At 44.2% G+C, this 27,785-nt stretch overlaps 1 protein-coding gene across 1 annotated transcript; it reads right to left on the bottom strand.

The window, feature by feature from the left end:
• Positions 1–689: 689 nt before the first annotated feature.
• Positions 690–9,165, bottom strand: FZD9 (frizzled class receptor 9). The gene has a single exon (XM_077294514.1). It carries the CDS (start codon positions 8,411–8,413, stop codon positions 6,656–6,658), a length of 1,758 nt encoding a protein of 585 aa, XP_077150629.1. The 5' UTR covers positions 8,414–9,165; the 3' UTR covers positions 690–6,655.
• Between the last annotated feature and the right edge of the window lie 18,620 nt (positions 9,166–27,785).

Genomic DNA, 27,785 nt, shown 5'->3' with positions numbered 1-27,785 from the left:
TCATAGTTTGTAAGCTTGCGAGCAGGGCCCTCATTCCTCCTGGTATCTGTTTTGAACTGTGATTTCTGTTATGCTGTAATGTCTATTGTCTGTACAAGTCCCCTCTATAATTGTAAAGCCCTGCGGAATATGTTGGCGCTATATAAATAAAATAATAATAATAATTATTATTATTATTATTATTAATGCATGCTGTCAGGATCCTCTGGTGCCAGTGTTGAGAGCAAGAGGTCATGCAACTGCAGGTATGTGATTTGGATAAAGGCAATCACGTGCTAACTAGACATGCGTGGCCTCAGTCAATACAAGTGAATTGAGTGAGATCGGACACCTCTAGTTGGAATGTGGCAGGAAGTATGCACATCACTTACTTGCACTCACATGACCCTCCACTCTTGCTGCCTGTAGGATCCGGACAGTGTGCGAATTGTGATGATTCAGAAATTTGCAGTCACCTACAGTGGCTTTTATGTCTTTCATACAGTATGTAGTTTATATTAACACAAAAATTAGGGGTCAGTCAATAATTTTCTTCTCATTTTTTTACATTAAAAATCAAATTCCGTAAATAAAGTAAAAAACACTGAGTCAGTCCTTGAAGTTTATGAGTCACGACAACTGAACAAGTGTTATAATTTTAGATGAACCCCCCCGCAGATAAAATAAGACAACAAACTAAAATTTTACCACACAAAAGTTTGTTTAATAAATCATAAAATCAAAACTCTGACAGTTCGAGAATAAATTACGGCATTAAATTACCATTCATAATATTACTTTTATATTCAGCACATTAGAAAACCAGTACCATTTTATATTGCAATTCCAAAAATATATATATTTATAATTTTCTTATATAGATCTGTATATGAGAGCTGCATGATGTGAACCTTTCCCTGATAGACAATGGGAGAGAAATGTATTTATGACCTTGGGCTGCTCCCTGGCGCCTACAATGTAAACTAGAACCCTCTTGTGCTTTTCAGTGACCCTGTCCCAACACTCAGTGAAGACATTTTGTGGAGTGAACCCTCTATTCAGAAGAATGTGTGAAGACTTGCCCATAGCAACCAATCACAGTGCAGCTTTCATTTCATATTCTGCTTTTGAACAATGAAAGCTGCGCTGTAATTAGTTGCTATAGGCAACAAAGACTTTCCTTTATATTCTACAGTATATACCATGTTCTCATCATATTTTGCCCCATCTTCTCCCATTTTATTATCATGTACATTTTACTTTGTACTATTTTCACACCTCACCCTTTAATTATCATGCCAGGCCCAGAAGTTGCTAACAATAGCCAATCTAATGCTTCTTTGTAGAGGTATTGCAGTTTACCACACTACCTGTACAAAAAAGCACCACTCAATATCCCTACTCCTAAACCCACTGAGAAATTCTGCATAGAACATGTTTTTATATTATTGTATGTTTTCAGAAAGGTGATTTTTAGCACCACAGACTTATTAATGCACACTCGTTAAGGATAGTACATAAAAAAAAAACAAGAACGCAATTTGTTGTGCGCCCTTTCCAAAAAATATGCATTCCCTTTTTTCGTTAAATATTTGAATTAAATCCTATGCACACAATTTTCTAAAGTGTAGTACCAAATCCAGTCTATAGATGTCACTACTGTGTCAATGCACTTATTACCTTCATGAAGAAGAGGCCTTTTCATTCTTCGTTATCTAAACAAGAATTTTCCTTTTGTTAGGAATTGTTAGGATGAAAGTCCTTCAAATGGATTTACTATGAATAAAACAATAACAGCTTACACTAATATTGCAAGAAAGAGAAATAGACCCTTGCTAGAGTGAGAGTGCTCTTATCCCTTCATTACTTATCGTGGTAGTTGAGACATTCCCAATCACATATTGATGACTATTGTAAGGACATTCTCTCACTGTTTTACAGTAGCCATACATATCAGATATATGATGACTGAACCTGCAAATTTTGGTGGGACCAGAATAAACCGCCAATTTTGGTGGGACCAGATAAGTCCGTTGATTTTGGTGGGACCAGAAGAACCCACTAACTTTGGTGAGACCAGATGAACCCGCCAATTTTGGTGAGACTAGAAGAACCTGCTAATTTTGGTGGGACCAGATGAACCCGCCAATTTTGGTGAGACTAGAAGAACCTGCTAATTTTGGTGGGACCAGATGAACCCGCCAATTTTGGTGAGACCAGAAGAACCCGCTAATTTTGGTGGGACCAGATGAACATGCCGATTTTGTTGACACCAGAAGAATCTGCCAATTTTGGTAGAATCAGATGAACTCGCCAATTTTGGTGGGACCAGATTAACCTGCCGATTTTGGTGGGACCAGAAAAATCCATCAATTTTGGTGGGACCAGATGAACCTGCCGATTTTGGTGGACTCAGATGAACTCACAAATTTTGGTGGGACCAGATGAACCCTCTAATGTTTATGAGGATACTGAATTTTTATATGTCAAATCCTAATGTTCTCAGGTGACAGATGTCTGGCAGCTGCTTATTACCCTCTCCCTATTTAGAACACATGCCAAGAAAGCATGTGAATGACCAAAGAGCATTCAACCATCAGCTATCTAACGTTTATCACAAGTTTAAGTCCCACATCGCCCTCTAAATTATTTCCACTGAAAGAATTAAAGGGAAACTGTTGCCTCCAAAACACTAGTATTTACCTGCTGACCTAGTGATAATCTGCAGGGAGAAAATGATGTTTTATTCTCCCTGCAGCCGCTTGCTTCCTGTCATCAGGTAGCGGTTACAGTCGTCACTGATTACATGGTGAGCGCGTTGTCATCCCCCTGCCTCTTGCTTCACAAGTCTGCTCTGCACACGCTGCAGAGCAAGCTGTCAATCAAGGCACAGAAAGTGATGACCTTATGTTCACTGTGTAGTGACTGGTGACTGTAACTGCTCCCTGCACTTCCCGTAGTCTGGAATCGATCAATCGCAGGCGAAATGTAACCAGCGTAACATGACTGAAACGCTATTAATCTGCAGATCACCACTCTATATGCAGGTCAATAGCACTTTGGGAGGTAACCACTTCCCTACAACCAACGAGTTTCCTCATTGTCTTCATTATCACCACCTACAGGCTGTGCATGATACTGCATCCCTAAAGAAATAAACATCAATCATCTTACATATTATTCTAGGAAATATAAATACAAATATGCATAGTTTTATAATATTTTCCATTTAGACCATACAAAAATAAGCTACTTTAACATAAAATGTACAATATTATTATTTTTCAGGTGAAAAGCTACATTAAAGGGAATCTGTCACCAGGATTTTGCTACACTATTTGAGAGCAGCATAATGTAAGCAGCAGAGACCCTGTTTCCAATGATGTGTCACTTACTAGGCTGCTTGCTGCAGTTTTGATAAAATCATATTATGCTGCTCTGAAATTAAAGGGGTTGTCTGGTCTAAAATTACAAGTCAAGACAGAAGATTCGCCGTTCTGTGACCAGCGGACAGGAATGCGATATGCATGTTCCCGGGCAGAGCCCGTCTAGTGTGTACAGCCTCACCAATACAAGTGTATTGACCGCGGCCACAGCCACTAGACGCGTTCTGCATGGTGCGTGTGCCGGAGGGATTCACACAGAGTGACTGCAGACTTTTCATTTTACACTGGACAACCCCTTGAAGTGGCAAAAACCTGGCGACAGATTCTCTTTCTGCGTGATTTCCTCTTTGATACCCCAATATTGAAAAGCGTTAATGTTCAATAGAAACATGAAGGACACATTTTGCCACAGCCAACCCCTAGCACCATTTTGGTAGTATATCACTGCTTTTATAATTCTAAAGCAACATAAATAGAATATATTCCTCTTTTTAATGTTTTCTTGTTTATCTAAATTTCTCATCAGATATACAGATGTAGAAGAGTTGAAATTGTTATTAAACTATTCTTTAAAAATATTCTTTTAAAAATCTCTGAGTAAAGTAAATGAATTTGGGTTGCATGCAGTCTTAGGTAAAATAAACAATGGAAATTGTGCTTGCAAATGTAGCAGAGCTGAAAAAGTCATAGTGAAAGTGACGACTTTCTGCTTTTGTGCAACCGCAAACATTGAGTGTTTAAAACCATATTACTAATAGTACATGGACCAAGGCATGCACAAATGGATAATTATGTAATGTTATTGAATAGTTTCAGGGGGTGTATATATATATATATATATATATATATATATATATATATATATATACATATTGACTAATTTATCAAATGTTTGAGGGGCAGTGGACTATATTTCCCAGCAGAAGCATCAGATGGACATTACATGGCGAGTGCTACAATGTAACATCTGACTGGCGCACCCCTGAACATGTTCCCCACCATTATTCAATCTCTTCCATCATAAAATGATCTTTGTAACAACTCAAACTTTGAAATTTTGTTTTCTTGCAAATGATCTAAAGAACTTCACTTCAATCACTACACCCCATAGAAATACATGATTCATTTACCTGCCAGTCATTTTTCACTTTGCACTTTAGAGAGTTGGATGAAATAAAAGATCTATAATGAAAGGCTGCGGAGGACATCTGTATGTCAAAGAAGCGAGAGCTCATAATGAAGCATAAAAGCGCTTTTTTTTGCATATGTCTGAGCTCTGTACTGACTCTCCCGCAGTATCTTTTGTAATGTTAGGCATATAATTTCTTTATCTCTGCAATATACAACACAGTTATAATATAGACTGGCTGTGTAAATGGAGGGTTATGGACTTGAGCTAATACATCTCATATTATTATTCATTTATTTTAGAATTCCTGATACCTGCATTACACACATTTACCACCTATTCTGCAGGTAGGAATAAAGGTATGGTCACTGAAATCTCCACTGATTCGGAGTAGGAGGTTTCCAAAGCCCCCGTGTCTATGTAGCGGTAGTGCAAATGCATGACCACCACTTCATACACTGTCTATTGGAGCGGTGGTCACACATGCCCAATACCACTCCCATAGGTCCATAGAAGTGAATGGAGTGGGGGGAAAACTCCTTTAAGGATCATTTCACATTTGAAAAAAATGCCATTTTCATTTTTGATGCAGTCTTTCATAAATTATTCAGAAGATTTTGGCTTTAGCTCAAAAAACTACATTAAAACTGTAATGGTATTTAAAAAAAAAAAGTTTAAAAAAGTAAATAAAAAAATAAATATGTGAAATCAACCTAAGGAGTGTAATAGGAGACAAGCAGACAAAACGTTCTTATTTTTCCCCCAAAACATCACCACACTTGTCATTGGTCTGTTTCTTGCATTGCATTTAGGTGAAGAGGGCTGAGGTGCAATACCGGTCACAGCCCATAGACAAGAGCGGCACTGTTTTAGGAAGAGAATCATTTATTTTCTAACTTTAGACAACCCCCAATCTTGGCAGTAGAACAATGTTTTTCCAAAGTGTGAAAAGTGGGCTTGGTTGCAGAAACTTTCTATAAACTACTTACTATACTAATAACAGAAGGACTTTATTCTGTACAATCTCCTCACACAAATAAGAATATCTTATTACTTAGAACTCTTAGGGTCACTTTGCTGGAGAAAATATTTACCTAGCACACAAAAGACTTTTTGGCATCTGTGCAAAAATACTTATCTTGTTTTTTTTGCCAAGTTTTAATTTATAGTATTTTTAATACTCTTTGGAATAAAATAATATTAATAATAATACAAAAAGGGAATATAAAAAGACTGGGACAAGTGCCTTCACTTACAAAACGTATTTATACTGTTCACTGGGTGAATTCAGAAACAGGGACAAGTCAGAATTCTTGGAACTTAGCAATAGTTTGCACGTATGCCAGCGTTCTGGTTAAACAGTATTGCAGCCATCAACCGTTATGTGGGATAGGTCAGTAAACATGGGTGAACTGTACTGAACATTGACCTGATGGATTTCACCACCCAGGATGACAAATAGCCAACCAGTCATTGTATTGCACTGCTAATTCATCTTAATAACAATTCCCTTATATTTTTTAGAAATTTTGGAAACTGCAGAACACAACTCTGTACCTTCATCTGAGACACAAATCTGGCAAACTCTGTCCTGGAGCAGGCAGACGGAGCACATTTACCTCAGACTGAGAGAAACACCAATGTGGGTTATTCTCAGTAAGACATGGATGTTGGTGACCTTTACGACAAACAATGATACAGAATGTGACATTAGCCCAGATGGATCGAGCTGCCCCTGGAGATGGCGCGTTGGATTGGATAAGTCCTATAGGCACCGTTCTGTGTAATTTCTGCTTCTGTGCTTGCAGGGAGGGGGGTTTAGCTCTCAAAACAGCTGCTAAAAGGCTCAGTGTTCGCAAAAAGCAGCCAAAAGAAGTCTTTGATACAGAGCACCTCTGTAATGTCTGTTTGGCTGGATCACGACCTATTTCACTAAATGTGTCACCAAAATATATTATGCCTCTGCTTAGAAATTTGTAGGTGAGGTGGCCTCACGTAATTCTTTTTTCTTGGCCACACTTAAAAAAACTCCTGTATCAAGAGCTGATTAAAGTCACATACATTTTTTTCTCCCATGGTTAAACATACCTCCTGCAGATGTAAATACATTTCTCTATGACATATTTATATTAGACCCCCATCTCCCCTTGAATCTTGAGGTTCACACATGTGTAGGGCAGTCCATAAAGAGGTCTGTTTTAGCAACCTGAAGAGTAAGTGGTGGAGGCTTGTAAGGGCAGCTCGCTAAACTACAAGCAATGCCTCCTCCAGTTTGAGGCTTCCCTCGAGTCCTGGTTCCCACCACCCCAAGTCGACGCTGGCACAGAATTCCTTGCCAGGCCTGTAATGTCTTTGAACTCCATACCCACACACCACTAGTTATACCCACAGCTAGTGACATGAATATCTTAAGCATGAAGACTGCTACACTGGGTATTGACCCAGGCAAACTACAGTCTGGCCTGCCACTTCCAGAAGCTGTCCTGCAGGGTTCTTCCCGTGCCCGGGCTTCCCAGTGAGCCAAATTAAGACGTTCATAGAAACAACACACAATGATGCAGGTAGCTGGGACTGTATAAAGGATGGAGAAGACTCCAATTTTTACCATCAGTTTCTCCAGTTTCTCTGTGTTGGTTCCCCCAGTTTTCATGACGCGCCTGATGTGGAAGAGTGCAACAAAACCAGTCAACAGAAATGATGTGCCTGTCACCAAATAGCATGAAAGAGGCACAAGAACGAATCCCGTTAGGGCACTGGCATCGGAGCCACCAACATAGCATAGTCCGGTTAGCTCATCTCCACCAACTTTCCGCATTGTGAGTATAATGATAGTCTTTATAGCTGGAATTCCCCAAGCAGCTAGGTGAAAGTAACTACCATGGGATTCAATGGCCTCATGACCCCACTTTTTACTTGCTGCTAGGAACCAAGTGAGGGTTAAAACAACCCACCACAGTGAGCTGGCCATGCCAAAATAGTATAGTATGAGGAACACAAGTGTGCACCCACTGCTTTCCAGACCCTCTCTGATCAGATAGGGGGCGCCACCTTCACGGTCACATGCAATACTCGGGGCCCCAGCAGCAGCACGGATGAGAAAAGCTGTAGAGTAGACATTGTAACACATACTGAGGAAGATTATTGGCCTCTCTGGGTACTGGAAGCGCTGAGGATGCAATAAAAATGTCAGTACAGTAAAGGCTGTGGAAATAAAGCAAAGGCCAGACCAAGCTGCCATCCATACCAGGGCAAAGTCCTTATCACTTGAAGACCAGTAGACATCCACACCAGGGGAGCATCTTGGGGCACACACTCCACTCCTTTCCACATACAGAAATTTGTCCGGATTGGGGCAACGAATGGGTATACCGATCCCAGCGCCGGATGGACGTGGAGGCCGTGGGGCTATAGGAAGTATGCCGTGACCATTGGTTTGAGGATCTCCATTAGTTGCATTCTCAGGAGCTTCCATGCACAGTGCATTTGGGTCATTTTTACTGGGCAGGCGGTCACAGTCCAAAGACTCTGGCCATCCAAAATTAAAGCGCTCCATTATTGGGGAACACTTCTGACGTGCAATTTCACACATAGGCTTACAGGCAGGAATTGAAGTGGACACCTGCTCAGTGCACATTGGAGCGTAAAGAGAGCAGAGAAAAAAGCGAAGATGTATGTGACAGCCATACTCCACAAGGGGGGCAAACTCCAAAAGTTTCACCGCAGCTTCAGCCTGAGACTCATGGCCAACGTAGTTGGGCATCCTAGTCATGTTGTAGCCAATGCCCTGACACATAGGAATTTGAATAGGCTCACATTTAACTTCTCTTCCCCGTTCCCCATCATATAAGACCATCTCCAAGGTGAGAGCCATCGCCAGTGTCTGCCATAGGAACGGAAGGGTTAAGAGCCAGCGGGACATCCTCAGGGCTAGCCACACTCCTGCACAGAGCACAAGACAACAACTGTGAGGACAAGAGGAGGGGTGCAGCGGATATAGACACACGACTTTATATCCAGCTGTCTGTTAGGAGCAGGGCACAATGCATTCCAACAGAATGGCTGGTGGGATCAGCTTTCTTGCCTTCCAGCTGGGTCACGCAGGACACAAATTAGCCCGTTCTGGTACAATATTTCCAGGAGTGATGGGAAGTACTTGCCGCACAGAAGGTAATCATTTGGGAATGCTGAGGAATCACATCAGGATCCAGACATAGCCTCCCGTTACAATCCATAGGAACACAGCATGCTCTCCGCAGCAACTCATGGCACTTCTGCCTTGCCCTTTAGTGTGTCCACTGTCTGCCAGTCAGGTTGGCACAGTCTTTAGCTGGCAGCACTACCGGCTTCTCTTCAGCTGCAGTTAGGGTGTCTATTCCAGGATTCCAGGAGCTGGAGGTCTTCAGTGAGACATTGAGCACAAGTGCAGCTTTTTCTTCTCCAATGTGAAATGTTGGGAAACAAAGCCAGGCTGGAGAGTGCCGGTGACAGCTCCAGACAGCAGCATTCACACGCAGCGGGTATGGAAATAAATACATGGGAGAGGGCAAAGGCACCAATGTCAGCGCAGAGCCTCAATGCACAGAGGGCACCCAGCCAGGTTAAGGAGGAGAGGGCTTGCAGACAGCGCCTGCCCAGCCTGCATGCAGGGGAGGGTGTCCCAGCTGTTACTGGGAGCTGTGGCTACTGCTGACACTAACCATGCTAGGCACCTCTCCATACAGGAATCACAAGAGGGGGGTGGCCAGCTCTTATCACACCCACATCTGTCAAAGGGGCATGGCCTGGTTAAAGAAACAGTGCCCTCATTAAACAAAGTGAATGGTAATTTGCAAAATTGCTTGAATAATATTTTCCAAGTCATGTCACCCCCTGTTGGCAGCCGTAACAAAGCTCGGCTTTCTGCTGCTTCAGCGAGCAATATATATATATATATATATATATATATATGTATGTATGTGTATGTGTGTATATATATATATATATATATATATATATATATATATATATATATATATATTATACGCACACACTCACACACACACATCCTTCTCTGTATATAATCTACATATCTGTACAGAGGAGGGGGCTGGGGGAAATTACACACAAACCTTGTTGATTTGAAAAAGCAGAAGGAAAAATCTTGGGTTACATTTATAAACCGCACGGAATAAGAAGCTCAGTGTTTCTCTCTCTTTCTGAACAAGTCATGTTTTGTGCTCCCCTGGAACCTCTGCATAGCATTTATTTTATTAACATCTGAATTTCTGGCCTCCTGGCAACACAAGGATCTAATACAAAAAGACACACGTCTCTTTCTAAATCACCGCCACACTTTAGTACAACAGTCGCACTTTTATTCTGTAGGAAGACATAGAGACATATTGATTATTGTGCACATGCAGGTCAATAATACGTGCATTCATTTCTGTACAGTGTAGTAGATGGCTTATACAGTATATGGGGAAATGTTTTACACACATTTTTTTTTTCATTTCCTTATGTTGGGAAATATATATTCCAAAAAATGAAATTTTTTGCATTTTACTGAACAGAATCTGTCACATCCGGAAAAGCTGTTTACTTGCAGATATAGATGTAATATACAAGTAAATAGTGTTTAACCCTGTGTAGCCCTGTGTAATCGGCTTATGGGAGCAGCGGCGGGGTTGAAAATAAAGTTTTATTCTCCCTGCCACCACTCATTTCCAGTTATCGCGGAAATGAGTAGTGCAGGGAGCGGTTACAGTCACCACTCACTGCACAGTGCTGTGATCACTCCACCTGCACCTTGTCTGACAGCCAGGTCTGCACACACACCAGGGCCGGACTGGCCATTGGGCAGTTCTGGCAAATGCCCCCCCGCCAGCGCCGCCGCGTTCAACTATACCGGCATCTATGACACCGGTACAGTTGAATGCAATGATGGAGGAGAGAGCGTCTGCTGACGCTCCCTCTCCCATCATTCCCCGCTCTGCCTGGCGCTGACACTGCGGGTGCGCGATGACGTCATATCATTGCGCACCTGCTGTGTGACCGGGCATACTGCAGCTGCTGAGACCGGAGCCAGGAGCAGCGCTGGGCACGAGGAGTGGTGAGTTGTTTTTTTTTTAAATATATCACTGAGTGATAACTGTATTGTGGGGCTATTGGGGGGGCTGCATTACATTCTATGGGGGCTGGCTGCATTACATTCTATGGGGGCTGTGCAGCATTACATTCTGTGGGGGATGTGCTGCATTACATTCTATTGGGCTGTGCTGCATTACATTCTATGGGGGCTGTGCAGCATTACATTCTATGGGGGCTGGCTGCATTACATTCTATGGGGGCTGTGCAGCATTACATTCTGTGGGGGATGTGCTGCATTACATTCTATTGGGCTGTGCTGCATTACATTCTATGGGGGCTGTGCAGCATTACATTCTATGGGGGCTGGCTGCATTACATTCTATGGGGGCTGTGCAGCATTACATTCTATGGGGGATGTGCTGCATTACATTCTATGGGGCTGTGCTGCATTACATTCTATGGGGGCTGTGCAGCATTACATTCTATGGGGGCTGTGCTGCATTACATTCTATGGGGGCTGTGATGCATTACATTCTATGGGGGTTGTGCTGCATTACATTCTGTGGGGGCTGTGCTGCATTACATTCTATGGGGGCTGGCTGCATTACATTCTATGGGTGCTGGCTGCATTACATTCTATGGGGGAGGGCTGTATTACATTCTATGGGGTGCTGTATTATATTCTATGGAGGGGCTACATTATATTCTATGGGGGGCTGCATTATGCTCTATGAGGTGGCTACCATATATTATATATGCAGAGGCTGCATTATACTATATGAGGGGGCTGCATTATATTCTCTGGGGGTTACATTATACTCAGGGGGCAACAATATATTCTGTGGGGTGGCTGCATTATACTCTGGGGTGGCATCATTATACTATATATGGGCTGCATTATACTGTATCGAGGACTATGGGGAATACATTATACTATATGAAGAACTATGGGGTGCATTATACTATGGGAAGTGAATTGTACTACATGGATGACAATGGCGGGGCATTATACTATATGGAGCACTATGAGGAATGTATTATACTATTTGGAGGACTGAGGAATGTATTATACTATTTGGAGGACTGAGGAGTGTATTATACTATATGGAGGAATTGCAGTGTATTTTAATATATGGAGGACTATGAGGAGTGTATTATACTATATGGAGGACTATGTGGAGTGTATAATACTATATGGAGGACTGAGGAGTGTATTATACTATATGGAGGACTGAGGAGTGTATTATACTATATGGAGGAATTGCAGTGTATTTTAATATATGGAGGACTATGAGGAGTGTATTGTAATATATGGAGGACTGAGGAGTGTATTATATTATATGGAGGGCTGAGGAGTGTATTATACTATATGGAGGACTGAGGAGTGTATTATACTATATGGAGAACTGAGGAGTGTATTATACTATATGGAGGACTGAGGTGCACATTATAATATATGGAGGACTATGGGGTGTATTATACTAAACAAGCAAAATGCTGCCTATTCATCGAGTGATTGGACTGTTTATGTGGGAACAGAAATCCTTGATCTCAGCAGCACATCGCCGGTGTAAACTGTAGATGTGCTGCTGATAACATGATACTGTATGGGGACAGATTGATCTAATTGTGATTGTTCTGTTCCCTTCATTCTTTCTCAGTTGGTGTAAAGAGGCCGGGAAACAAGCGAACGACTTCACTATTGTCACACTCGTTTAGTGGCCTGAGATCAGTGCATGTAAATACAACAGAAATGCTTCGCAGGGAGACCAGGCAAGGATGATGACAGTTGTAGTTAGCACCCGGCGCCTGGGAATAGCGCTAACTCTACTACTTTTTCCAGCCACCAGAGCATTTAATTCAGGTATGTGTAATGATTTTTAGGGTTGATGTCAGCTGCGTAATGTCAGCTGCTATGAATCCCTGATGTAAGTAATGGAGAGGTGTCTATCAGACACCCCCACTACTAGCCCAGACCTTGCGAGACCCAGCGACTCTGAAGAGCGGTGACATTAGTAACAATACTGCTCTTCACAGTTGCCGACCTCAGCGCAAGACCCGGAATATCTGAAGAGCAGTGACGTTACTGATGTCACCGCTCTTCAGAGTCACTGGGTCTCGTTCTGTGCAGCGGAAACAAAAGTGGCTGTAGGCAAAGTATATGGAGCATCAGAATGAGGTTCCATAGCCTTTGGTCGTCTCAATCCCTTCATTATCTACTGCAACTGAAAGCAATAAATAGGACCGAGCTGTAATGCTGGATACAGCTGTGATTATATGTTATACAGTCGTGTTACACTCCCCTCACTTCTTGTAACCTACAAGTGTACAAAGATATTATACAGTCACCATGCGACAAGTGGGCCTGTGTAACTTCAAGTACCAGGGCTGAATTTTAGTCCCAGTCCGGCCCTGACACACACACACATGCACACACACAAGCACGCACACTCTGCACAGCACAGTGTCACTCAAAGTGCCAATCACTGGAAGTGAGCTGTTGTAGGGAGAATAAAATGTCATTTTCTCCCTGTAGCCGGTGCTCCCTTCTGTCAGTCCGTGAAAATCAGACTGCACTTAGATGTCATCCGAGTGCAATCCAATTTTTCCCATGGGCTCAGTGTCTTACATGGCAGAGTGCGATCCAAATATCGGATGCAAATCATACTGCCATTTTTTCCTCGGACATGTACATGTACAAGGCCCCATAGATTAAAACTGGTCAGAGTGCGATCCGATATTTTGTAGGATCATACTCGGACCGAAAATACGGTCGTCTGCATGAGTCCTTAATGTGAATCTAGCAACTCTGTTCTGTAAGAAACACTGGAGGAGAATAAGAACTTGTGCAAATGAAGAGTGGAGATGTTGATGTTCAATTAAACAGTTTAGTTTTGATTTTTCAGTGGTTCTTTCAAAAATAGTTAATAGAGTAGTTGCTATGGGCCACTTATTTGCTTTTCCATTACACTAGTTTTGATATTCTTTCCTCAATGTGTCTTGAGTGACATGCAGAATTCTCTTTCCAGGGAAATTGCACAGGATCGTGTGCTTCACTTCCATCCGCAGCAATCTGCATCTTGGCCATTGTGATACATCAGCACAGTAGCAGCTGCCTGTCCAGGAGAGAGCAGTATAATCCAATAAGAGTTGGGCACTGATCAGGTTTCTCTATCGTTCCTAAACCAGATAATATAAGCAGCACAAGTCCAAAACTTCACTAAATCGTTTACAGCATCCTGTGCTTTGTGACTGTATTGTTAGCAGAGGCTAATGTATTGCCACTTACTATCCATTCGCAGACCGCAGATAACCAGGGGTGGCTAGACGAGCAGGTCATCCAAGAAACATCCAATGACGTTCTCTTCTAGTCACTTCACCACTGCAGTCAATCACAGGTTTCAGCAGTCCTTTGGCATCTGGATGGCACAGACATTACTTCCGGAGCTAGTGCAGACCGCAGGACTGGCCTGCACTGGATCCATGGGTGTGATGGAAGGTGAGTTTGCTCCTGTTATTTTGACAATATCCATGCCAAGGAATAACATTTTTGCAGTGTTGAGCAACCTCTTTAACCGTATAAGAATCTAACCAGTCGCCACATGATGTCTAAAATATACGCAACTCTCCCGGTTCTAGCAGTTTCTTCATTCCTGATATGGCCACAGACAATGTTCTGACACTAGCCATAGTATCATTATATTGTCCATGGCGGCATCCGGGAAAACTGCTGGAATGTGATAGGCTGAGTATCTGTACATTTGGTATTGACTAATCTGGTCTAAGGTCTATAGTAGGAGGGAGTCTGGTCTGGGGTCTATTATATTGGAGGATCTGAGGGTAGGTTGAAGGTAGATTGAAGGGTCTGTATTTATATAGTGGTTGTGAGATTTTATTTTGCCAGAGAGATTTCGCTGGGGCGTGTACTTCTTCCTTTTTTGGAGCTGACCAGTCAAAATCAGGCAGCAACACACTGGTGAAAGAAGAACACACCCCAACAATAGCTTAAAACAGGCTCAGTGTGAGATAAGTTTTGACAAACTGTCTGCTTTCCTTGCTGCAGAGTGATGAAGTGCTAGCGCACAGCAGACCTGAGTATGCTTAATTAGAGCACAGCAGACCTGAGTGTGCTTAATTGACAGCTTTCAGTTCTTATTTCTGACAGTGTGAGGGGGAGAGGCAGTGTTGCAGAGCTTAATCTCATCACAAACACTCATCTCTCTCTTATAGTGTTGCCAGCTCTGCCAAAAAAAAGCATGCATACACATACAAGGGTAAGGCTACGTTCACATTTGCGGCCAGCGCCGCAGCGTCGGGCGCCGCAGCGGCGCCGCATGCGTCATGCGCCCCTATATTTAACATGGGGGCGCATGGACATGCGGCGCACTTGCGTTTTGCGCCGCATGCGTCGCTGCGGCGCCCGCGTCGGGGCGCAGAGGACGCAGCAAGTTGCATTTTTGCTGCGTCCAAATTCAATGAAAAAAAGACGCATGCGGCGCAAAACGCAGCGTTGTGCATGCGTTTTGCTGCGTTTTTGTTTGCGTTGTGCGCTGCGGCGCCGACGCTGCGGCGCACAACGCAAATGTGAACGTAGCCTAAAAAGAACATGCCCTCACTATAGCTTAGAACAGACTCTGCTGTGTATGAGACATAATGGCACAGTCTGCTTTCCTCACTACAGAATTATTACTCACTATTACATGTGCTAGAGCATAGCAGACCTGAGTGTGATTAACAGCTGTCATCTGCAGCAGTCAGTATATGGGGAAAAGTCAGTAGAGCAGAGTTGGCAGCACTAAACTTGCTTTGGCAATGCTACTGTGTGTTCGGCCCTGCCAAAGCTCATTTGAATTTGAGAGGAGAACTAGTAGAAGTGTTTGTAATGACTTCTGCAGTACTGCCTCTCCCTCCATGCTGACTACCAGAGATAAGAGGGCTTTCTCTTAATTAATCACACTCAGGTCTGCCGTGTTACAGCACGTGTCACACTGAGCATGTTATACTAAGATACTGTGTGGATGTGAACCTCTTTATCCAGTGTGTTATTGCTTGCTTATGATTGGCCATTGTCAGAAAGAGAAAGAAGTACACACCCACAGTGAAATCTCTCTGGCAATGCCCACTTGGACTTAAAAAAAATAACTGTTTGCTGTATTGCTGAATACTTTCATTGCTAATATCTCTGCAATGGAGAGGCGAAATAAAAAAGTAAAATAAATAAAAAAGCTTCAGTGCCTATTTAATTGTGCGTCCAAATCAATATGACAAAATTGGTGATTGTCCTCTTTAGATGATTCTGCATTCCCACAGTGATCAGCATGACTGAATGCAAATAATATTTTTAAGCCTTGAAGTGAATGAGCTACAATGGCAATAACAACACGGGTAGTTCAGAATAGAAAACTGTGGCTACGGTCTGTACAGATTCATCAGAAACTTAAAAGAGGCCATGCACATATGCCATCTCTCTCAAAGAGGGTGCTGTGTGTGAGTGTGTTGGAGAAGAATTAATAGTGCGAGGTGCTCTGCTGTGATAATTCAGGTAAGCAGTGCAGCCATACAGGGAGAAGTGGCAAGTGTCAAGGCATTTCTATGACCTCTGATGATCCCTAGGGGAAAAGGGGAAGATTTGCTGTGGGGAATGGGCAATGGTATATTTACTAGTAGAGGTGGAGGCACTGCTTTGAGCACTGCACTGAACAAATAAGCATGATCATGTGACTACTTGGGCACAGGACAGGTTAAGTGATGTTCACATGGGGGGTGAAGTGTATATTGGAGGTAGGTGGTCTGTTGACATTTTGCATCACGTCAAAATAGGGCCTATGGCACCACAAATTTTTTGTCCATCTACTAGCAAATCATTGTACCACTCTGTTCCTGGCTCTACGTGTTCCACGAATAATAAGCAATGGCCCACAGGAGGCAAAGTGTCCCTCTGCTACATAATTTTACTGCCATTTGTCATGAATACTAAGACAAGCCCTTTAAATTTCTCTCCTTAAGTGCACTTTAGGACTTCAACAAAACAGACTGTTCATCACGTGATGAGTTTGATGTAACCTTACATTACCTTTCTCAGGTGTTTGGAAACCTATGTAACCAGAAGTTATTCTTAGCATGCCCGGGAACTATCAGGGTACTTAGCGATTTTTTTCTAATAAAATGTCTGAGACAACAAGGCTGTTTAGACAGCAACACTCATGGTGTCTGCTATACATGTCCCTGGAGTTCTGTTTTTATAAGCTTGGTATCTGAGGAATGGAAAATGGTATGGAGTTTCTGAAAATAGGATCCAAGAATGCAGGACGGCAGATTGAAAGGAAAAAAACTACGGTATATTTGAACTTATTAAAATAGATCAGGTTTAAATGTCTGACTTTCGTTTAGCATGGTCCTTGCCTGCCGAAACGACTGTTAAGGTACCTTCACACGAAACGACATTATAACGATATCGCTAGCAATCCGTGACGTTGCAGCGTCCTCGCTAGCGATATCGTTTCGTTTGACACGCAGCAGCGATCAGGATCCTGCTGTGATGTCGCTGGTCGCTGAATAAAGTCCAGAACTTTATTTGGTCGTCCGATCGCTGTGTATCGTTGTGTTTGAAAGCAAAAGCAACGATACCAGCGATATTTTACACTGGTAACCAGGGTAAACATCGGGTTACTAAGCGCAGGGCCGCGCTTAGTTACCCGATGTTTACCCTGGTTACTAGCGTAAAATGTAAAAAAAACAAACAGCACATACTCACATTGCGTCCCCTGCAGTCTGCTTCCTCCTCTGACTCAGCGCCGCAAAGTGAAAGTGAAAGCAGCACAGCGGTGACGTCACCGCTCTGCTCTCACTGTACGGCGCTCAGTCAGTCAGGAAGTGGACGCAGGGGGACGTGAATGTAAGTATGTGCTGTTTGTTTTTTTTAGATTTTACGCTGGTAACCAGGGTAAACATCGGGTTACTAAGCGCGGCCCTGCGCTTAGTTACCCGATGTTTACCCTGGTTACCAGGGGACCTCGGCATAGTTGATCGCTGGAGAGCGGTCTGTGTGACAGCTCTCCAGCGACCAAACAGCGACGCTGCAGCGATCGACATCGTTGTCGCTATCGCTGCAGCGTCGCTTCGTGTGAAGGTACCTTTAGGCTCCCGTCACACTAGCAGTATTTGGTCAGTATTCCATCAGTATCTGTAAGCCAAAACCAGGAGTGGAACAATTAGAGGAAAAGTATAATAGAAACATATGCACCACTTCTGTATTTATCACCCACTCCTGGTTTTGGCTTACAAATACTGATGTAAAATACTGACCAAATACTGCTAGTGTGACGGCAGCCTTAGACATAATTTTATTTTGTAGAGGTGCAGCCAATTTTGCAATGAACATGAAGTGTGACATATAAAACTAAATGGGGCATTCTGAAAGGTACACAAAGTGTTAAACAAAATAAAATGCCTTTCCTTTGAATCAATAAGCCCCAGAGATCTCGAAAAAGAATCCCCCACTTCGGAAGACATTGCTCATCAGTTCCCAACCACCATTCTAGGGATCCCCACAAGATGTCACGAACAAGATATCAATGTGGACTTAAAAGCCAAACGCAACATGTTTATGAATTGCATGAACCTTGCTACATAATCCACCACCCACATATGTCTCAGCTACAGGTTCCAAACTTAATTTATAGGGTTGTCACTCTTTTGGTAATTCCTATCAAGGAGACATATCAGGCAATGACCAACAAGGACGCAAGATAATAATTATGGAGGAAATTTCTCATCCCCTCTACATGTAACTGGCACCAAAACGTGACAAAGTTAGAAAGGCCGTACTGGGCCCCTGGTAATGTGGGAAGATAGGGAGCTGACAAGGACAGGGATTTGGTTAATGGCACGATGGGAGGAGTGTTGATTAGGTCATGGAAGGAGGAGGGGGTGATGATGGGGGTTAGAGGTGGGGGGGCATACATCTCGTTAGGGCAACCATTTTGAGTACCCACACGGTATAGCAAGAAGCTGTGAGGTACTTCTGGGATGGAGGTCGAGGCTCTGCTGCAACGCTTGCAGGATGCCGCAGGGAAGCAGGGCGCAGAGTGGCTGCAGGCATCAATAAACACCCTGCTACAGGGGTTGGTGGCCGGAGCTTCCCAGGCTCCTCTTGAAGGGCGCCGGCTGCGGAGGTCCAGGCCTCCGGCGCGCTTAAGCCCCGACGTCACCCCCGAGTCTGGCGCTGAAATAGGAGCCCCTACGGGGACCCATCCGGTAAGCGATGCAGGCCTTAGGCCGGTGGCCTCGTGTCGCACTGCCGGAAGGAATCCATCAGAGCGGCAGGGCCTACAGCAAGGCGAGGAGTTGGCCTCCCCTTCATCGAGAGCAGCACCATGAAGGAGGCTGGGATTGGGAACGGCGGGCAAAGGCACGGGGACTGGGCCTGCTCAACACAGGACACAGCGGGTATTGAGGAGATGGGGGCCATACCTGGCGGTCTCTCAGCATCGGAATCGTCGTGGGCGGCAGTCGACTGGCCCGGACAGCAGTGCGCTGCCAGATGCAGTGCATGGAGCCATTGGTCAGCGCCATGAGGGTCAGGGAGGGAGAACAGCGCAAGTTCCATTGCATGGATATGAACAGCAGCTGGCTGCCTCAGTCGTCAGACAAGAAGAGAGGCATCATGAGTCTGGTGGAGTGGCCTCTTACAGGAGGCAGGAGGCTGGCCCTGCTCCTAGTATATCAACAGCAGCGGTTCCAGGGGTCCCTGCACAGACTGGTACCTCGGCATTGGAAGGGGGTCAGAGGTCTGTGGGACAAGGAGACCCAGCAACTTCGGATTCGTGGTCGGACAGGTCCAGGATGGAGCCTGGACAGCATCAACAGGATGCTGGATCTTCGGCTGCTGGGTTCACAGCGCCCAGGCAGCTAGGTGAGAGTGACCAATTTTTTAAATTTAACTCTTGCTTAACTTCTCCTGAGTTTAGGAACCAGGAGGCAATTTCTGGGGGAGTTAGCGGGGGGTATGGGGTTAATTTTAAATGGCTTGCGGGATTTAGTTAGGTTATAGGGATCGGGGTATCATCGTTGGCTGCGTGGTTAGGAAACCCTAGGTTTTTAGGGTTGGGGAATCCACCAAACGTTTTGGGAGCCTGTGGCAGTTCGGGGGTTGGTATAGCAGCTTCTTTTGTGAGCAGTGGCGGGGCATCCAGTTCGAACTTGCCAGTAGAGGAATCAGGGAATTCGGGACAAGTCGTGGATGCAGGTGGGGAAAAGAAAAGGAAGACGCAGTTCATCTAGATGATACAGCTAGAGGAGAAGTATATGTGTGTTTTGAGGGACCATTGGGGGCCCATTTGAAGCAGGAAGTGAGGGACGAGATATGGAAGGGAGAATACATGGATATATTCTCTTTATTGCCACTGGAAAATTTTAATTTAGACAGAGTACGGAGGGAGGACTCTAAGAGGGAGGATGAGGAGAAGAGGAGGTATCGGTTAATACCGAGAACGTTTTCTAATTGGTTACAAGCAGTCGCCCATTTGGCCAGTTTTATTGGGGAAAAGGTCCCTGAAAATTGTTCGTGTCTTTTTTGTTATTTGGATGGGATAGGTGAAGCATATTGGGTATATGGCAGTCAGGGCTGGTTAAGATATGACGAACAGTTTCGTCAGCGTAAGGCTGTACTGCCCAGTATCAGATGGGATCACAAGGACATAGCCTTGTGAATGAGGGTGATGGTTCCATCTAGGTTAGGCTAAAATAGTCAGCCTTTTCAGGGCGGCACCGGGGGTTCGGGACAGTTGGGAGACTTGGTGGCAATGCAGAGAGGACTGTGTTTCTCCTTTAATGAGGGGATGTGCAAATTTGGGAGCAAATGTAAGTTTAAACATGAATGCTCAGCCTGTGCGGGCACGCATGGAGCAGCAAAATGCATCAAAGGAGGTAGATCAAAGGGGGGGACGCAACTGAAAAAAGGGGAGACGCCGGTTAAGCTGGACATGATGGAGGGATTTTTAAATAAGTACCCAGATGCAGCGGCGGCGGCCTTGCTGAAGGATGGTGTTAGGGAGGGCTTTAAAATACCTTTTGTTGAGCAAAAAGTTCATTTATCCAAAAAGAACTTAAAATCAGCATTACAGTTTCCAAGTTTCTCGGATAAGTTACAGCAGGAGGTGGCATTGGGCAGAATGACGAGCTCCTTTACAACAGCTCCCATCAGTAATTTGAGGGTGTCGCCGCTTAGGGTGGTGCCAAAAGAAGAGCCCAATAAGTTCTGATTGATCCATCATTTATCTTTTCTGAGAGGGTCGTCAGTGAACGACAGGATCGATCCACAATTGTGCTCAGTGTCGTACACGTCATTTGATGCAGCTATGAAATGGGTATGGTGGTGCGGGAGAGGGGCTTTGCTAGCAAAAACAGATATAGAGGCAGCTTTTTGTTTGTTGCCGGTGCACCCTGAGAGCATGCACCTGTTGGGCTGTTTTTTGGGACGGGGGTTCGTTATTGATCGCTGTCTTACTATGAGTTGTTTGCTTTCGTGTGCTTATTTTGAAACATTTAGCACTTTTCTGGAATGGTTCGTTAAGGACGTATCGGGTTTGGACTCTTGTATCCCTTAGCTTGATGATTTTTTGTTTATTGGTCCGGCTTGGGCGCTGATTGTTCGGTTTTATTGCATATGATGGAGAGCATGGCAAAGAGATTCGGAATCCCGTTGGCGGCGGAAAAGACGGTGGGGCCAGAAACTTTGCTAAGCTTCTTGGGAATTGAAATTGATACCATGGCGATGGAATGTAGATTTCCTGAGGATAAGGTAACTGCTTTGCGTGAAGAGGTTGCGAGAATGGGCTGTTTACGGAAAATAACGTTATGCGATTTGAAACCGCTGTTAGGTAAGCTGAATTTTGCCTGCAGGATCATGCCGGTGGGACGAGCTTTTTATAGGCAGTTATATTTGGAGATGGTGAAGTCCCCAACGCATTGTATCAGATTGAGGAAAGAATTGCGGGAGGATTTGAAAATGTGGGAAAATTTTCTCGAAGGGTACAGCGGCAGATCTTTGTGAATTCAACTGGTAGTGGACGCAAAAACCTTGGGTTTCTTTGTGAATGTGGATGTTTTGTTTTTTCAAGGAAGCTGGTTGGTAGGGAATGGCCTCGAGTTTGGTTTGAACAGGGTTTAGTGGCAAATCGGATTTTGCTGCATTTATTCCCAAAGGTTGTGGTGCTGTCAATTTGGGGTGAGATGGTCAAGGATAAGAAGATTTGTTTTCACTGTGAGCACAAAGGGGTGGTGGAAACCATAAACACGTTATCGGCACTGACTACGGTGGTAGTGAAAGTGCTACAGCACTTGGTATTCTTAGGTTTGCAATTTAATTTATGGATTGTATCTGAGATCAGGCCATCATTGTTTGATCCTATTGCTGACGCTCTTTCTCGATTTCAGTGGGATCGGTATCGGGAGTTGGCACCACGAGCGGAATCATCGGGCCTGGAATGTCCAGCGGAGTTGTGGAACCTGCTTTGCCGGATGTAAGGGATTTGTTTTCCAGCTCGCAGTCTGACAGATCATGGGTGCAGTATGGTCAAGCTTGGAGCTTGTGGGAAACATGGAGGGCAACTATAGGGGTAGAGATGGAGGAAGAGTGTAAATTATTATTGGCGATAGGCCATTATTGGGAGTTAGGCTGGTCAGTTGCAAAGGTGGATACGTTTTTAGCGGGCTTATCTGTTATGATCCTAGTGGCAAGGATCGCAAGTTTGACTAGCTAAGTAACTAAACCGACGACCAGCTCTGGGGAAGTGGTATCTGGATTGACCGCAACCTGATCCTATCCGCAAACAACTATAGGCAGCCGTGGAACGTTACCTGAAAATCCTAGACGTCTCTTCACGGCCTGAGAAACTACCTATTCCTAGAGGGAAAGTAAAGTCCTTACTTGCCTCAGAGAAATGACCCCAAAGATATAGAAAAGCCCCCCACAAATATTAACGGTGAGTTAAGGGGAAAGCACAAACGCAGAGATGAAATAGATTTAGCAAATGAGGCCCGCTAACACTAGATAGCAGAAAATAGGAAGGGAGCTGTGCGGTCAATAGAAAACCCTAAGCAAAATATCCACGCAGAGATTGCTCGAGCCCCCGCACCAACTAACGGTGCGGGGGAAGCAACTCCGTACCCCAGAGCTTACCAGCAGAAGAACTCACATATTAGCAAGCTGGACTAAACTCATCATATACTGAAATCATATTGCAGACTGATGAGCAAAAAATAATCAAACAGAAAATTAGCTTCTCCAGAAGAGACTGAAAACGAAGATAATCAGGGGAGATCAGAATAGCACTGAATACATCGACAGCCGGCAACAAGTGGAGGTGAAGCAGAGCTAAATAGGAAACTCCCTAGTGCATAACGAGGCAGCTGATCCAGCCACAGATCCGCAGGATAGCAAACAAAGCCACCAGGGGGAGCCCAAAAACAAAACTCACACAATACCACCTGTGACCACAAGAGGGAGCCCGAAAACAGAGTTCACAACAGTACCCCCCCCTTGAGGAGGGGTCACCGAACCCTCATCAAAAACCCCCAGGGCGATCAGGGTGAGCCACATGGAAGGCACAAACCAAATCAGCCGCATGAACATCAGAGGCGACAACCCAAGAATTATCCTCCTGACCATAGCCCTTCCACTTAACCAAATACTGAAGCCTCCGTCTAGAAATACGAGAAGGAACCACAGGCACCACATACCTCCGCAACAACGACCGATGGAACACATTATGAATAGCAAACGATGCTGGGAGGTCCAAACGAAATGACACAGGGTTAAGGAGACCTTCATAGGAACAAAGCGAGAAGACAACCACACCAAGTCCCCAACGCGAAGTCGGGGACCCACACAGCGATGGCGGTTGGCAAAGCGCTGAGCCTTCTCTTGTGACAGCTTCAAATTGTCCACCACATGATCCCAAATCTGATGCAACCTATCCACCACAAGATCCACTCCAGGACAGTCAGAAGGCTCCACCTGACCCGAGGAAAAACGAGGATGAAACTCCGAATTACAAAAAAAAGGCGAAACCAAAGTAGCAGAACTAGCCCGATTATTAAGGGCAAATTCGGCCAATGGCAAAAAAGCCACCCAGTCGTCCTGATCAGCAGAAACAAAACATCTTAAATAGGTTTCCAAGGTCTGATTAGTTCGCTCGGTCTGGCCATTCGTCTGAGGATGGAAGGCCGACGAAAAAGACAAATCAATGCCCATCTTAGCACAAAAGGTCCGCCAAAATCTAGACACAAACTGGGATCCTCTGTCGGAAACAATATTCTCAGGGATCCCGTGCAAACGAACCACATTTTGAAAAAACAGCGGAACCAACTCGGAGGAGGAAGGCAACTTAGGCAAGGGCACCAAATGGACCATCTTAATAGTAGAAGGGGAAAAAATGAAACCCAAAAAAGAAACCTTCTGGACTCCAAAAAGACATTTTGAGCCCTTCACAAATAAAGCATTGGCACGCAGGACCTGAAACACCATCCTGACCTGCTTCACATGGGACTCCCAATCATCAGAAAAAAACAGAATATCATCCAGATACACAATCATAAATTTATCCAGATATTGGAAAGAGAGAAAAAAGCCACTGCTACAGAAATGCACACCACCAATTATATATATGTGATAACACACAACACTTTATTGGCATGATAAAAACAATTAAAAACAACATGCACCACAGTGGGACGCCTGGATACATAATAGCTATATATATATAAATGATAGAAATACAGCCTGTCCATAGACCAGTATAAAACAACAAAACCAAATACTATAATAAATGGCACCATGTAAACCTGCCTATCGGCTCATGGGGTTACTATACCCTGTATACAGTATGGTAACTGTCTATCTCCAAAAAAAGGGGGGGGTTAGATGAATAGCCACAGGGCCCCCCATGTACTGATGGAAAAAGAGATATCCACCCCTAAAAATAGAGCCAATAAGGTGGATATGTAGACCTGATACAAACCGGCCTCTGGATGGACAGGCTGAAGCGTCCAGGAGGCCCAGTGGTAGTGGCCTACTGTGGCTATTCATCTAACCCCCCCCTTTTTTTTGGAGATAGACAGTTACCATACTGTATACAGGGTATAGTAACCCCATGAGCCGATAGGCAGGTTTACATGGTGCCATTTATTATAGTATTTGGTTTTGTTGTTTTATACTGGTCTATGGACAGGCTGTATTTCTATCATTTATATATATATAGCTATTATGTATCCAGGCGTCCCACTGTGGTGCATGTTGTTTTTAATTGTTTTTATCATGCCAATAAAGTGTTGTGTGTTATCACATATATATAATTGGTGGTGTGCATTTCTGTAGCAGTGGCTTTTTTCTCTCTTTCCAATATTGTGTATATTCTGCTACTTGCACCCCCTGTTGAGATATTAACTTTATAGCTGTGCGCTGGTTTTTCTTATGTTCAAATTTATCCAGATACTCGCGGAAGATGTCGTGCATGAAGGACTGAAAGACAGAAGGAGCGTTAGAAAGTCCAAAAGGCATCACCAAGTACTCGAAATGGCCTTCGGGCGTATTAAATGCAGTTTTCCATTCATCACCCTGCTTAATACGCACAAGGTTATACGCACCACGAAGATCTATCTTGGTGAACCAACTAGACCCCCTAATGCGAGCAAACAGATCAGATAACAATGGCAAAGGATACTGAAATTTGACCGTGATTTTATTTAGAAGGCGATAATCAATACAAGGTCTCAGGGAACCATCCTTCTTAGCCACAAAAAAGAATCCCGCACCCAGAGGGGAGGAGGAGGGGCGAATAAGTCCTTTCTCCAAAGACTCCTTTATATAACTCCGCATAGCAGCATGCTCCGGCACTGACAAATTGAAAAGTCATCCCTTAGGAAACTTACTACCAGGAATCAAATTTATAGCACAATCACAATCCCTATGAGGAGGTAGAGAACTGAGTTTGGGCTCATCAAATACATCCTGGTAGTCCGACAAAATCGCAGGGACTTCAGAATGAGTGGATGAAGCAATTGACACCACAGGAGCGTCGCCATGAATTCCCTGGCAACCCCAACTTGACACAGACATTGCTTTCCAATCCAGGACTGGATTATGAGTCTGCAACCATGGCAGACCCAACACGACAACATCATGCAAATTATGCAGAACAAGAAAGCGAATCACCTCCTGATGAACAGGAGTCATGCACATGGTCACTTGCGTCCAGTACTGAGGTTTATTCATAGCCAATGGTGTAGCATCAATACCCCTTAGTGGAATAGGGAATTTTAAAGGCTCCAAAACAAAACCACAGCGCCGGGCAAATGACAAATCCATCAGGCTCAGGGCAGCACCTGAATCTACAAAAGCCATAACCGGGTAAGATGACAGGGAACAAATCAGGGTAACAGACAAAATGAACTTAGGCTGTAAAGTACCGATGGTGACAGATTTATCAATCTTTTTTGTGCGCTTAGAGCATGCTGAGATAACATGAGCTGAGTCACCACAGTAAAAGCACAACCCATTTTGCCGTCTATAATTTTGCCGTTCACTTCTGGTCGGAATTCTATCACATTGCATAGACTCAGGTGCCTGTTCAGAAGACACCGCCAAATGGTGCGCAGGTTTGCGCTCCCGCAAACGCCGATCAATCTGAATGGCCAGAGTCATTGACTCATTCAGACCTGCAGGCGTAGGGAACCCCATCATGACATTCTTAATGGCTTCAGAAAGACCCTTTCTGAAATTTGCAGCCAGGGCACACTCATTCCATTGAGTAAGCACCGACCATTTCCGAAATTTCAGGCAATACACCTCTGCTTCATCTTGCCCCTGAGAGAGAGCCAACAAAGCTTTTTCAGCCTGGTTCTCAAGATTAGGTTCCTCATAGAGCAATCCAAGGGCCAGAAAAAACGCATCCACACTGAGCAATGCAGGATCCCCTGGCGCCAATGCGAAGGCCCAATCTTGAGGGTCGCCGCGCAAGAAAGAAATAATAATCTTAACTTGCTGAATGGAATCACCAGAGGAACGAAGTTTCAAAGAAAGAAACAATTTGCAATTGTTCTTAAAATTCAGGAACCTAGATCTATCTCCAGAAAACAACTCCGGAATAGGTATTCTAGGCTCTGACATAGGACTGTGAACAACAAAATCCTGAATACTTTGTACCCTTGCAGCAAGATGATCTACACTGGAAGCCAAACTCTGGATATCCATGTCAGCAGCTGAACTCAGAGCCACACCAAGATTAAGAGGAGGAGAGAAGCTAGACACACAGCAGCTAGACACACGGCAGCAAAAAAAAAAAAAATTCCTCAAGGCTTCTCTTCTCCTGCTTCTGCCATGCAATTAACACTTCATGGCCGGCTGTACTGTTATGATCCTAGTGGCAAGGATCGCAAGTTTGACTAGCTAAGTAACTAAACCGACGACCAGCTCTGGGGAAGTGGTATCTGGATTGACCGCAACCTGATCCTATCCGCAAACAACTATAGGCAGCCGTGGAACGTTACCTGAAAATCCTAGACGTCTCTTCACGGCCTGAGAAACTACCTATTCCTAGAGGGAAAGTAAAGTCCTTACTTGCCTCAGAGAAATGACCCCAAAGATATAGAAAAGCCCCCCACAAATATTAACGGTGAGTTAAGGGGAAAGCACAAACGCAGAGATGAAATAGATTTAGCAAATGAGGCCCGCTAACACTAGATAGCAGAAAATAGGAAGGGAGCTGTGCGGTCAATAGAAAACCCTAAGCAAAATATCCACGCAGAGATTGCTCGAGCCCCCGCACCAACTAACGGTGCGGGGGAAGCAACTCCGTACCCCAGAGCTTACCAGCAGAAGAACTCACATATTAGCAAGCTGGACTAAACTCATCATATACTGAAATCATATTGCAGACTGATGAGCAAAAAATAATCAAACAGAAACTTAGCTTCTCCAGAAGAGACTGAAAACGAAGATAATCAGGGGAGATCAGAATAGCACTGAATACATCGACAGCCGGCAACAAGTGGAGGTGAAGCAGAGCTAAATAGGAAACTCCCTAGTGCATAACGAGGCAGCTGATCCAGCCACAGATCCGCAGGATAACAAACAAAGCCACCAGGGGGAGCCCAAAAACAAAACTCACACAATACCACCTGTGACCACAAGAGGGAGCCCGAAAACAGAGTTCACAACACTT

This window comes from Ranitomeya variabilis, chromosome 3 (assembly GCF_051348905.1).
Source record: "Ranitomeya variabilis isolate aRanVar5 chromosome 3, aRanVar5.hap1, whole genome shotgun sequence".
Classification (NCBI taxonomy): Eukaryota; Metazoa; Chordata; class Amphibia; order Anura; family Dendrobatidae; genus Ranitomeya; species Ranitomeya variabilis.
Note: the sequence above shows the minus strand (reverse complement) of the source record. Positions and strands in the feature narration are given on the sequence as shown.